Source organism: Amblyraja radiata, chromosome 24 (assembly GCF_010909765.2).
Source record: "Amblyraja radiata isolate CabotCenter1 chromosome 24, sAmbRad1.1.pri, whole genome shotgun sequence".
Taxonomy (NCBI): domain Eukaryota; kingdom Metazoa; phylum Chordata; class Chondrichthyes; order Rajiformes; family Rajidae; genus Amblyraja; species Amblyraja radiata.
In genome coordinates this window covers 824,204-837,747 of record NC_045979.1, presented here as the reverse complement: position 1 = coordinate 837,747, position 13,544 = coordinate 824,204, and the positions used below count along the sequence as shown (strand labels likewise).

Below are 13,544 nucleotides of genomic sequence, written 5' to 3'. Positions count from 1 at the left end.
GTGAGGACTTGAGCAGAAATAACAGAGGGGTGGAGGTTAACTGAAAGTGGATAATTCAATGTTTCTACCATCAGGTTATAGACTCCCTTTGCAGAATATGAGGTGTTGTTCCTCTAGTTTGGGTGTGGCCTCATTCTGAGGAGGAATTTTAATGAGGCCAAGGCCAGACAGGTTGGTGTGGGAATTAGAATGTCTTGCAACTGGGAACACGGTAGACAGAGCACAGATGCTCAGTAAACTGATTACAGTCTGCACCTGGTCTTGCTGATGTAGAGAAGACCACATTTGAGAGTACCAAATGAAGTAGATGAGGTTGGAGGAGTGCAGGTGAATCTCTGCCTCACCTGGAAAGCCCATTTAGTTCCCTAAATGAAGATGAGGTAGGAGGTGAACGAACAGGTGTTGCACCTCCTATGTTCACTGAGGTAAGTGCCAGGGGAGGGGTACGGATCGGTATGGAGGGATGAACAGACCAGGGACGTAGAGAGAGAGTGGGATCCACAGATGTCGGAGGGGAAAGCCTCCTCATGAGAATAAAGGCAGTGGAGACAGAGACCCCAAGAGAAAGGCATGACAAAATACCTTATGAAATACAGGGTGGAAGGAAACAATGCGAATCAGTGGGTTTGTACTAATTTTCAGTGGATACTCTGTGCCCTGTGATGGAGACAGAGAGATCCAGAAAGGGAGAGAGTTGTCAGAAATGGTTGGTGAATATGAGGGCATGGTAGTAGTAGCAAATGTGATGAAACTGACGAGTTCCAAGTGAGTGCAAGTGCTGATCAGCTGGAGGAGAACTGACATTCCTGGAGTGCAAGGGGGTGGGGGTGGGGATATCCTACGCTTAGACACACACCATACACATGGACTCACACGCGCGCACACACAAAAAACATTAGACACAGTGACCAGCTCACACAGAGACACGTACAGACACACCAGCAGTACACACTGATATACACACACAGAAAAATGCACACAGAGACATACCTGCACAGACACATGTGCACACGAACAAAAAACAAAGATACACACACACACACAAAACACCCTCACCCAACAACCACTTTTTCTTCTCTCCCCAGGCATTCAAAGAGGACATCGATCTGAAGTCAGATCTGCGCCCCGACATCATCGATACACGAGAGGAGAGTGAACTCAAGGTACAGGAATATCTCATGCCCATGCACACTCGCTCCTAGGGACAGTACCACCCACTGCCTGACCCCTGCAATCTGACCCTTGAGGAGACACAAGGAACTGATGAATGTTGCTCAGAACACAAAGTGCTGGAGTAACTCAGTGGGTCAGGCAACATCTCTGGAGGACATGCATAGATAATATTTTGGGTCAGGACCCTACTTCAGACTATTGTAGTAAGGGAAGAAGGCTGGAAAGGAGATGGAGGCAGGGTTACGCCAGATGAGGGGGGAGGATTTGATTGGCAGATAATTGGGCGAAGGCAAAGAGATGAAAGGAATACATAGGAGAGAAATGGGAGTGAAATAGCAGTGAAGTAGGAGACAAAAGGATGCCAGATAAGGAGAAGAGGGGTAAACAAAAGGCAAAATGTGAAGCCAGATGGGGGGATATTGGTGGAAAAATATGGTGAAGGTGGGGGGAATTGCGGGGAAAAATGGGTACCAATGAGTGGGAGGAGGCCAAAGGGAAGAGAGATGGGAAAAGGGCGATATTACCCAAGTTGAAGGATTCAATGTTCGTACTGTTGCCACTAAAGAGGAATATGAGGTGCTGCTCCACAAGTTCGCTTGTGGTCTCATTCTGGCAATGGAGGAGGCTCAGGACAGAAAGGTTGCTCTGTGAAAGTGAAGGGGATTTAAAATAGTTTTGAACTGAGGGATCTAGCAGACCTTGTCAGACCAAACACATGTCCGTCGTGCTGGGACTACTCTTGGTCCCACTGATGCAATAGATGGGGTAAGATGAGGTGCATGTAATCCTCGATCTCACCTGGAAAGGCTATTAGAGTCCCTGGGTGGAGGCGAGGGACAGGTGTTACATCGCCTGTGATTGCCAGGAGAAAGTACCTTGGAAGGAGGTGGTTGGGTATGAATGGATCTGTCAACCAAGGAGTGGCCTCTATGGCGAGAAGAAAGGGATTTAGTTTAGTTTAGAGATACAGCATGGAAACAGGTCATCAGTCCACGAAGTGTATGCCGACTATTGACTCACACACTAGTTCTGTGTAAGTCTCAGTACACACCAGGGGCAATTTGCAGAGGCCAATTAACCTACAAATGCACATGACATTGGGATGTGGGAGAAAACCAGAGCACCCAAAGGAAACCCACACAGTCACAGGGAGAAGGTGCAAACTCCATACAGACAGGTGAGGCCAGGATCAAACCCTGGTCACTGGCATGGTGAGACTAGCTGTGACACTCTGGCGGGTGGGGATGGATAGACGTAACGAGTGGTGGGATCGCAATGCAGATGAGGGACATCTTGGAGAATGATGTTTTGGAGATGACACCTGATTGGGTGAAAGGTAAGGATCAGGGATCCTCTATCCTTGTTCCATCTGGTGGGAGGCAGAGCGAGAATGGAACTGCAGGACACAGGCATAGGCGAGGGATCGTCATTCTCCTACATTTCCGTCACTTGCAACACGGTCTCACTTGTCACATTTTCTGGTTCTGACCTGTTTCCACATTCCTTAGAGATTACTCCCTCCATTACTTCTTGTTCACTTATTCCTTCAAAGGTCAGTTTATTGTCACATGTACCAATTAAGGTACAGAGAAAATCAAATTACCATAAAGCCATACTAAAAAAAAGCAACGAAACACATAACTCCATAAAAGTTAACATAAACATCCACCGCAGCGGATTCCACATTCCTCACTGTGATGGAAGGCAATAAAGTCTAATCTCCTTCCTCTTTATTCTCCGGCGATTGGAATTCTCTGCCACAGAGGGTAGTTGAGGCCAGTTCATTGGCTATATTTAAGAGGACATCTCTGATGCCCTGGTGTGGAACACCTCATCCTGGGCGCAGATGCGGCGTAGACGGAGAAATTGGGGGAGGGGATGGACAGAGTGGGGACCACCATAAATTGGAGGAGCAGCATCTCATCTTTTGCTTGGCCAGTTTACACCCCAGCTGGATGAACATTGACTTTTCTAATTTCAGGTAGTCCCTGTTCTCCCCTTCTCAACTCTCCATCAACCCACTGTCTCCGCCTCTTCCTAACTTCTTCCCGCCCCAGCCCCCCACCCTCACATCAGTCTGAAGAAGGGTCTCGACCCAAAATGTTGCCTATTTCCTTCGCTCCATAGATGCTGCCTCACCCGCTGAGTTTCTCCAGCATTTTTGTCTACCTTCGATTTTCCAGCATCTGCAGTTGCTGCTTAAACAAACTTTCTGTCCTGGGCCTCTGTTGCCATAGTGAGGCCCCCTGCAAACTAGGGGAACAGCACCTCATATTTCCCTTGGAATACCACCCAATGGGAAAAAGCATTGAATTCTCCCACTTTAGGAACCCGCCCTCGCATCCTTCCCCACTCATCTTTCGCATGTTACATCCAACGCCCCTCCCCCCCTCCCCCACCCCCCAACAAGGTGCTCACTATCTCTCCCACTATCCCGCACTCTTCCACGTATTCCCCCCCCCCCCCCCCAACTTTTTGGCTTTACATTTCACTTCTCTATTTATCTGGTACCCTTGGCTTCTTTTCATCTCTAGTCCATGCTAATTAAGCCCCCCACCCCAGTATTCCACCTATCACTGGCTAGATTTTGTTCTGCTCCCAACTCGCCTGCCTCTGTTCTCCAGAGATGCTGCCTGACACACTACGTTCGGACCCTTGAATGGTTGTTTTGTTGGAGGGGCTGGTGGGTTTCTGGGGGTGTCCGTGGGAGCGTGGTGGGATGGTGTTGAGCAGTCGAATGGTAGGAAGGATCGATCTGCAAAGGGCCTGTCCCACCAGCATGCGATTGCATGTGACTAGCGCGACCAAACGTGGTCGCTTGAGGCGTACGGCCTCGCGGGGCCGGTCCCACTTCGATCGGTGGAAGCGTATGGAGTTGTGCGGGGCTCCAAAAATCTTGCACTGTATGAAAATTCCGCGCGTCAACGGCCTGTCGGCCCGCAGCCGCATTGAGACTGATGGCACAATGGGCTAAGTGTTCGGCTGGCGACCGGAAGGTAGCCGGTTCGAATCCCGCTTGGAGTGCATACTGTCGTTGTGTCCTTGGGCAAGACACTTCACCCACCTTTGCCTGTGTGTGAATGTGTGTGAGTGATTGGTGGTGGTCGGAGGGGCCGTAGGCGCAGATTAGCAGCCACGCTTCCGTCAGTCTGCCCCAGGGCAGCTGTGGCTACAGAAGTAGCTTACCACCACCGAGTGTGACTGAGGAGTGTATGAATAATGCGATGTAAAGCGCCTTGAGTATTCTAGAAAGGCGCTATATAAATCCCATCCATTATTATTATATGCAATGTCTCGATGGGCGTACGCAGCGTCTTCATGTCGTATGCAGCGTTTTGACGGCGTACGCCTGGCGCGTGGCGTTACGCGATGACGTCACTGCCCGGCGTGCCGTTGCGACGTCCAATTTCAGTCGGCCCGCCTCCTGCCCAGCTGATTGGTGAGTTTGACGTAAATTACGTCACATGCGAACTGCGCGTACTTACCGCGAACTTAGCGCGAACACCGCCCATTTGGTCGTGCTAGACGCATGCAATCGCATGCTGGTGGGACAGGCCCTTAAGGGGTTGAGGGATGGGTCGGAGGGCCGGTCGCGTTGTGTACTGCGGCAGCTGTCGACTGATCCTCCTCCTCCTCCTCCTCACCTGCAGGACCCGACCAATGGTTACTACAACGTGCGGGGACAAGAGGAGCGGCCGGCATCACGGACCCTGCTGTACACTGACTACAGACCAACCGCGGGGCCGCGCTTCGACCCACGTCCCCCCTCCCGTCTTTCACACGCCAGCGGTTACGCCCAGGCTCCAGGTGTATCCTCACTCGGGGGCTCGGCTTTCGGAAGACTGCCCGACTTTCCCAGCGAGGGGGGCGCCGACGCAGTCAGTCAACTATCGTACGAGCCCTTCGCCTACCCGCATTACGGCCTGGCCGTCTATGGCCGACCCTACGACCCCTTCGACACCGCTCATAAGTTCGGCGGCGCCGCCCGTTTCTCCTACTCATCCTCGCAGTCCGAGCACGGCAGGCCCTTCCAGCAACGCATGCAGACTCACGTCTGATGGGTCGCCGCCCCACAAACCCAACCATCGCTCCACCTCGTCCCACAACCCAGCCCACAGATGGACCAAGCCCTTCATGTTAACATAACCCTACCCTCATCCAACTTCTCCAGGCTTCCACTCCACCCCCACCACATACTCATGTCTGAGAGTCCCACATCCCAACCCCCAATACACCACGCTTGTGCAACCCCCACCCCATCCACCACTAACATAGACACACATCAATGCGCACCAACCTCATTCCTCCCGATACAACCACTTTTCCCAGCACCCTCACCCACTACCCCAACCACTTTTCCCAGCACCCTCACCCACTACCCCAACCCACCCCACCCATATCCATTGCAGACCTTTGTCTAAGCGTACCCCATCTCCACCTGTGTCCGGGACTACCTACAATCTGTGTTGCCCACACCCCGGGCTGGAGTGAAGACCGCTCGGGGGAGGCTGGCATACAAGGGGGAGGAGAGTGGACATGACCGGACCGACCCCATCCACCCAGCAGGTGCCTTTCGAATTGTGACCAATCAGTGTTGAAGTGGGCAAAGAGCCGGCACCACTCAACAGTCGGAAGACGGAGAGTCCGGGAATCAAGTTGGGTCCTTGATCTAAGCCACTGCTCCCTCTTTCCGTTTCTCCACCTTTTTCGTTGTGATTCCCTCCTTCCCCTTTCTCCCCCTATTACATTCCTACCATCCCCCACTCCGCAACCCTTCTCCTAATCCCCTCCTCCACATCCCCTCCCCCACCTCTTCCCATCGCCCCCCACCCCCACCTTTCCTTATCCTCGTCCTTATCCCCTGCCTCTCCCCATACCTCCCACACTTCTCCCCTGACCCACCTCTCTCATTTCCCCCTCCCACCTCTCCCATTCAGTCAGTTGCATTCCTCTCTCCAACCCAGTTCCCACCAGGGAACCAAAGGCCTGTCCTTCCTGGATCTGTGACCTCGGGGGGGATAGCTACCCTTCGCTTTCCAACTGTGAGTGTGCGCTGCCTCAGCGACCCATCGCGAGAGCATGTATATATTTATACTTCCTCTGGTCAAGTCTATTTTATATAAACCGTGTGTGTGAGTGTGTATGGACACAGGCGAGAGGATGTGAATATATATATATATAAATATATATATATATATTATTATATATAAGCAGGGGACAAGCCCCTCTATATCAAAACAGAGCTTCCAATTGTATCACGACAGATGGACAACGACCCATTTGCGACGTGAGGAACATTCCAGATGGTGGTGAGAGATCAGGAACTTGACCAATCCACCAAGCATTGACTATTCTCCTGAATAACCTCTCCCTCGCAAAAGGCATGTGACAGGACGCATCATCCCGTGCGCCTTCCTCGGTACTGTGTGATAGGGATGTGTAGAGGTGCTTCACTCTGTATCTGTAAGGTGCCCTGGGAGTGTGTGAACGAGACAGGGTAAAGAGAGCTTCACTCTGCAATGTATCCTGCCCCTGCACTTAGTCTGAGGACCACAATCCCAAACCACAGTTCCACGAGTCCGGCGGGTACTCCCCCTTCGATCAGAGGCCGTGCCCCTGTCGACAGGTTGGGGGAGAGTGTCACCCCTTGCCCGCTGCCCTTCGCATGTGGCAGTTACCGCCGTGTTTGGGCTGTTGCCATTGAGAGAACTACCACAATTGTAAGTTTTGAAGTTGATTTAAAACTATTAAAATGGTATATTAAAGGTTTAGAATTGTGTTAGCAGGCAATTTCTGTATGTTCCACACTCAACGCCCCCCTCCCCCACCACAGTCACTCGCCACACGCCCTCACAATAACACCCTATACCCCCCACAATCACTCCCCATCACCCAACGTCACCCCACAATCACTTTCTCCTCACCCAAAATCACTGCCCATCACTCAGTCACCCCACCCCCCCCCCCCACGATCACTCCCATCGCCCCAAAGTCCCATCCGCCCAAAATCACTCCCATCCCCCACAATCACTACCGCTACCCATACACTCCCCACAATCACTCTTCCATCCCCAACAACCACTCCCCACCGCACCAGTCCCACCTCCCAAAGTCACTACCACTCCCCATCTCCCCACAATTAATCCCTATCCTCCCGCAATCACTCCCCACACCCCCCCCCCCGATAATCAGTCCCTCCCATACCTATTCTAGTTGTACTTCCAATAATTACCCTTGCCGTCGCTCATATAATCAATCTCTCCCACGTACACACTCTCTCTGCAAAACACATTCTATGTTCCACCAACACAAGGCGCATCGCCTCTCCCACCCTCACACCCCACCCGTCCCACACTCCCGTACTCTGTCAGTCCCGCTCGCACTCTCCCTGTCCGCAAGCATTCATTCCCTCCATCCTGTTATTTCAAAACTCACTCTCTCCATCTCCCACACTAATTCTCTCCATTCTGACCAATCTTTCTCGCACATACTGATTCTCTCTGTCCCACGCACACTTACTCGATCCAGCATTCCACTCACTGTCTCTCCCACACTCACGTCTTTCACTCCAAAACTCACTTTCTCCATCTTTCTCACACTCACTCTTTCCATTTCCCAAAACCTACACTTTCTATCCCTCCCACAGTCACTCACTGTCCCTCCCATACTCACTCTCTCCTGCATTTACTCTCCCTGTCTCCTTGTCCCTCCAGCACACGCCTTCATTCTACCTGTCCTTCCCACACTAAATCTCTCACTCACTCACTGTCTCAATTCCTTCCAGAATCTCACTCAGTCTCTACGACTCTCCAACAATGAATCTCTGTATCCTGTCACACTAACACAACCCGACACATGCCAGGGACAATTTATACTTATACGCCCCACCCCCCTGTTTTGAGAGGTGGGGGACGATCTCCCCCCATATTTTGTAATCAGGATTTTAAAACCAGGTGAAATCTCCGCTTTCCGCGAGATAGTTGATCGAGGGCGCCGATTGGACGAGAGAGACGTCGGTCAGCAGGCAATGGCGGCGGGACATGTGATTCAGCGCGATCATTGGAGGAGGGAGGTGTCAGTCAGAGGTAAAAGTGGGGTGGGTGGGGGGACTGACGATAGAACGCGGTGATTGGAGGAGGGAGACGTACAAAAACACTCTGGGCACAGATCTGCGCCTTATCCGCAGCCAGGATCGATCCCAGCTCTCCGGCGCTGTCCCGAGTGCCCCCCCCCCCCACGCCCGGTGGCGGCCAGAGACGTCGGGTGTCAGACGGGAGCTGTACCCCCAGGCCCACAGCCAGCGCAGAGAAGCAGCGCTAAACCCAGCTCAACTCTGCCTGTCCCGCCAGGTTAACCTACAGCCCTGCCTGAACTTGCAGGAAATATGGCCCAGGTTTACAGCCAGCGCGGAGAAGCAGCGCTGGTGTTCCGTCAGTCCGGGCAGGTCTGTAGGATTGAGGACGCTGGATTGGACGCTGTAGGACTGTAGGACGCTGGATTGAGCCTCCGAAGCCTCGCGTGTGTGTGTGAGTGTGCGCATGCGCGCGCGGCCGTCAAGAAATGGTGTCCCCCGGTCCCCTCCATATTTTGATAGCGATTTCCGTGCCTGATTGGCCTGTACGTCTTTGGAGTGTGGGATGAAACCAAAGATCTCGGAGAAACTCCATGCAGTCACGGGGACGTACAAACTTCGTACAGACAGCACCCGTAGTCGGGATCGAAAGCGGATGTCCCGCTACCGCTGCGCCACCGTGCGGATGAGTGAGTATTGCAATAAGAGCAAATATGACTTTGGGAGAGGTGAAGGGTGTGTGTGTGTGTGTGTGTGTGTGTGTGTGTGTGTGTGTGTGTGTGTGTGTGTGTGTGTGTGTGTGTGTGTGTGTGTGTGTGTGTGTGTGTGTGTGTGTGTGTGTGTGTGTGTGTGTGTGTGTGTGTGTGTGCGCGTGTGTGTGTGTGTGAGGGTGTAATTAACGGGATTATATTATTGGCTACCCAAAGGCCAGCGGGAGATAGAGGGGCAGATATGCAGACAGGTTTGGGAAGGATCCAAGAACCACAGGGTTTTTTTGTAGTGGGAGATTTTAACTTCTCCAATATTGGCTGGAACGTACTCAGTGCAAGAGGATTTGATGAGGCAGAAATTGTTAGGTGGATCCAATATTTTTTTTCTTAAACAGTAAGTGGATAGCCCGACTCGAAGAGAGGGATCACACTTGCCTTTGTATTATGAAACAAGCCTGGCCTGGTGACTGGTGTTGCGGTGGTATAATTTGGAGACACTCCTCACAACTACATAACTTTGGGATTGACATTGGGCGAGAGAATATTGGAGGGATGGAGTGTGGGAGGGACAGAAAGGATGGCAATGGGACAGACAGTGACTGCTGGGTGGATGGAGAGAGTTATTGTGGGAAATGGAGCAAGTGTGTTGGAGGGACAAAGAAAAAGTGTGAGAATCTGGTGAAATATACAGAGTGACTGGCGGAGGCGAATGAACATGGGATGAATGGGTAGAAAGATTCTTGGCAGAGAAACCAACTCCCTACAGATATGATGAATCTGATCAGAGTGATTATCGGATTGAAAGGGATGGGAAGAGAACGGGGACGTGTGTCAGGGATGGGGCGGGAGTGTGTGAGAGGACAATGACGGATAAATTGAGTGTGGGTGAACATACAAATTGATTGTGGGAGGGAAAGAGAGTAAGTGTAGGACAGTCAGATAGGGCGGGGGTGATTCTTGGCAGAAGGATGTCTATGTAGAGTGAGTGAGAGAGGGTTGGGGAGTGTGTGTGGGTGGACTGGATGGAGAGTATGAGAGAGGACAATGAGGATTATGGAAGGGAGGCAGAGATTGAGTTTAGGAGATTGTGAATGTAAGAGAGCCCATAAGAGTGAGTGTGGGGCGGATGAAAATGGTGAGTGTGGGAGAGACAGAGAGAGGGAGCGTGGTAGAAATAAAGTGTGGGAGTAAATGTGACAGGAAAGGAAAGTGAATATGGCAGTGAAAGAAGGTGAGAGTGTGGGAGAGATGGAGAGAGTGCGTGCATCAGCGACGTTGAGTGTGGGAGAGGGTGAACGTGGAATGCGAAAAGAGAATAAATGCCGGAGAGTCAAATATAATATGCGTGTAATTAGATTAGATTAGATTAGATTTCCTTTATTGTCATTCAGACCTTTCGGTCTGAACGAAATGATGTTGCCTGCAGCCATACATGTAATAATAACAACACAATAAACACAAATTAACATCCACCACAGTGAGTTCACCAAACACCTCCTCACTGTGATGGAGGCAAAAGTATTAGAGTTACTGTTTCTTCCCTCCTCTTCTCCCTCTGCGCCGAGGCGATACCCCACCGGGCGATGGTATCAGTCCCGCGGTTCAAGCTCCGCGGCCCGGGGGTGGTCGAAGCTGCCGCACTCCAGTCCAGCGGACGCAGCTGTTGCAACGGGAGCTCCAGGTCGCCGCCGCCAGAACGCCGCCTCAGCCGCCGGAGCACCGTCCCCGCCCCGCACCGGGCCGCCCACACGGCAGCGTCTCAGCCCCGCACCGGGCTGCCCCCACGGGAGCGCCTTCCAGCCGGAAGCCGGTCCGCCCTCACTGGAGCGCCTTCCAGCCGGTATCCAGGCCACCCACACGGCAGCGTCTCAGCCCCGCACCGGGCTGCCCCCACGCGAGCGCCTTCCAGCCGGGACCCAGGCCGCTCACACTGGAGCGCCTTCCAGCCGGTAGCCATGCCGCCCGCACGGGAGTGTCTCAGCCCCGCGCCGTCCGCCCTCACAGGAGCGCCGAGTCGTGCCGCTGCCCGGACGTCGCCACAGCTCGAAGACGGCCAACCTCGCGTTGGTGAGTCCTGGCTGGCTCTACCTCCGGACCCTCGAGGTCGGTCGCAGGTTGGAGGCCGCCAGCTCCGCCATTAGGCCTCAGCGCAGACGGGGGAAGAGAAGGGGGATACGATAAAAAAAAAAGTCGCATTCCCCCGAAGGGAGAGACAGAAAGCGAGTGTGAATATAGGTGTGAGCGGGTATATGGGATGGACGCAGGGTGTGTGGGAGGGGACAAGGACGGACAAAGTGATTGCGGGGGCAATAGGGAAGAGGAGAGCATGTACAGGAAGGACGGATAGTATTGGAGAAAGGAGTGTATGAGGAAAGACAATAGGTGGGAGAGTGTGTAGTCTGAACGGAGAGAGTGATTGTCGGAGAGAAGAAGTGGGAGAGATATGGTCGGAAGCAGTGCTTGTGGAAGAGATAAAGTAGTCGTGAGAGACGAGCGTGGTTGAGGGCAGAGATGGAGAGAGTGATTGTAGGAGAGGCCCGGTCGGGGAGTGGTAGAGACACGGTTGGGAAGAGCAAGTGTACGGGGAGTGTGAGTGCGAGAGAGGCAGATAGAGTGAGTCAGACAACATCTCCGTCACTTACTCTTTTTCTCCAGAGATGCTGTCTGACCCGCAGAGATACTCCAGGTTTTTGTGGCTATCTTCGGTTTAAATCAGCACCTGCGGTTCCTTCCTACACGGATAGTTTTGGAGGGGATGGAATATGTAAGTGCGTTGGTGAGGGAGTGTGTGGGGTCGACAGCGAGGTTGAGTATGGGAGTGATAAAGTCATAGTCGTATAGCATGGAAACAGCCCTTCAGCCCAATTCGCCAATGCCGACTTGTCCGAGAGACCGAGAGAGTAAGTGTGAAGGGAGAGAGTTGGTGCTGGGTATGGAGGGGCGAGGGCTGCAGGATCCGAGAGAATGGGTGGAGGAAGGAAGGCGAGAGGGAATGTGGGAATGACGGGTAGACTGAGTGTGGGGTGGGCAGAGAGAGTGCAGAGGGAGTGTGGGAGATACAGAGAATGTACTTGTAGGAGGGACGGGGGGAGAGAGAGAGAGTGTGTGGGAGAGATTACGAAATTGTTTGCCGAAGAGATGGTGAAAGTGAATGTGGGAGATACGGAGTGTGTGTGTGAGAGAGATGGAGAGGGTGCCTGTTGGCGGGACGGGGAGAGTGAGTGGGTGTGACGGGAGAGTGAGTGTGGGGATGACAGTGAGAGTGAGTGTGAGAGGGAAGGAGAGAGCGATACTTGGCAAACATGGTGTGGAGGGCTGGGTTGGAACCGTACACGGCCGTCTATATTTAGCAATCTTCCAGCTGTTTGGTGTCAGTCTGCAGATCGGCTTCCAGTGGCTTTTAACTCGTTATCCGTCCCACTGGCAACCTTTTAACCCTTGTGTTCAAAAGGGAACTGCAGATGCTGGAATATCGAAGGTACACAAAATTGCTGAATTTTGTGAACCTTTTAACCCTCTTGCTTCAGCTGACATTTCTCTCTTTCCTCGGCCAATGACCCACTTCCATTGCCTTGGGCAAGGAAGCGTTTCACCAGCAACTGCCCCTAAAGGTCACTTGCTCAGCACAGGAGGCCTTGAAGTCTATGAGGCCTTGAGATGGGGGCTCGCTGGGACTGTCAGCAGGCAGCACCCACACTAGCTCACTAGGTGAGTGTGAGCTACTTTCCACACCCACCTCAATCCACTTGGTGAAATAGCTCCCACAGCGCATTTAGGGATGGGAAACGAAAACGAGTTTAGGTTTGAAAACGAGTAAAGACATCGATATGGTTCTCAGTCAGGATATTGAGAGCTATGAAGAGGAACCGCAGGCGGTAGCGATATTAGTTTCAACCTCCCTATTGGTGAAGTAAATGCCCTCTCAAATCCCCACCGAACCATACACTCTTCACCTTGAATCTGCGACCTAAATCGAGGAAGGGTCCGGACACGAAGCTTCACGTATACACTTTCTTCAGGGATGGTGCCTGGCCCGCTGAGTTACTCCAGCAATTTACGTTCTTGTTTTGCAAATCAGCATCTGCAACTCCTTGTTTCTGCCCTCTAGTGTAATGTGGAGATATTTCCTCTCTATCCAGTCTATGTGCACCTCTACCTGGTGCTCTTCGGCCTCTTCCTCTCCAGGGAGAACGGACACCGCCCTCCCGTTGTCGCTGCGTAACTAAAACGCTCCGTCTGAGGCAACATCCAGGTGAATTTGAAACAAAAACATGAAATACTGGAAACATTCAACAAGTCAAACATAAGATGGAGATAGAAACTGTAATCGTTTCCGCACTGGGATCGCACTGGGACCCTTTGCCAGGAACGGGAACGAGAGAGGTGCAATTAGTTTACCGTGGGAGGTTGTTGGGGGAAAACAAAGGAAGCGTCCGTGACAGGGTATGGTGAAATCGGTAAACGGGGCCAGTTATTTGCCCTACGAGTTGAACGGGTACTTTGGATCTGTCTTCACTAAGGAAGACACAGACAATCTCCCAGATATACTAGTGGCCAGATGACCTAAGGTGACGGAGGAACTGAAGGAA

The 13,544-nt window shown here is 52.4% G+C and overlaps 1 protein-coding gene across 1 annotated transcript in view; it reads left to right on the top strand.

The window, feature by feature from the left end:
- kirrel1 (kirre like nephrin family adhesion molecule 1) overlaps nucleotides 1–6,944 on the top strand; it is a 162,754-nt gene extending 155,810 nt beyond the window's left edge. The window contains exons 14-15 of the mRNA XM_033042244.1: nucleotides 1,086–1,163; nucleotides 4,824–6,944. Of these exons, the coding sequence (XP_032898135.1) occupies nucleotides 1,086–1,163; nucleotides 4,824–5,231 (486 nt within the window). The 3' untranslated portion in view covers nucleotides 5,232–6,944. The remainder of the gene's footprint in view (nucleotides 1–1,085; nucleotides 1,164–4,823) is intronic.
- Nucleotides 6,945–13,544: the final 6,600 nt, after the last annotated feature.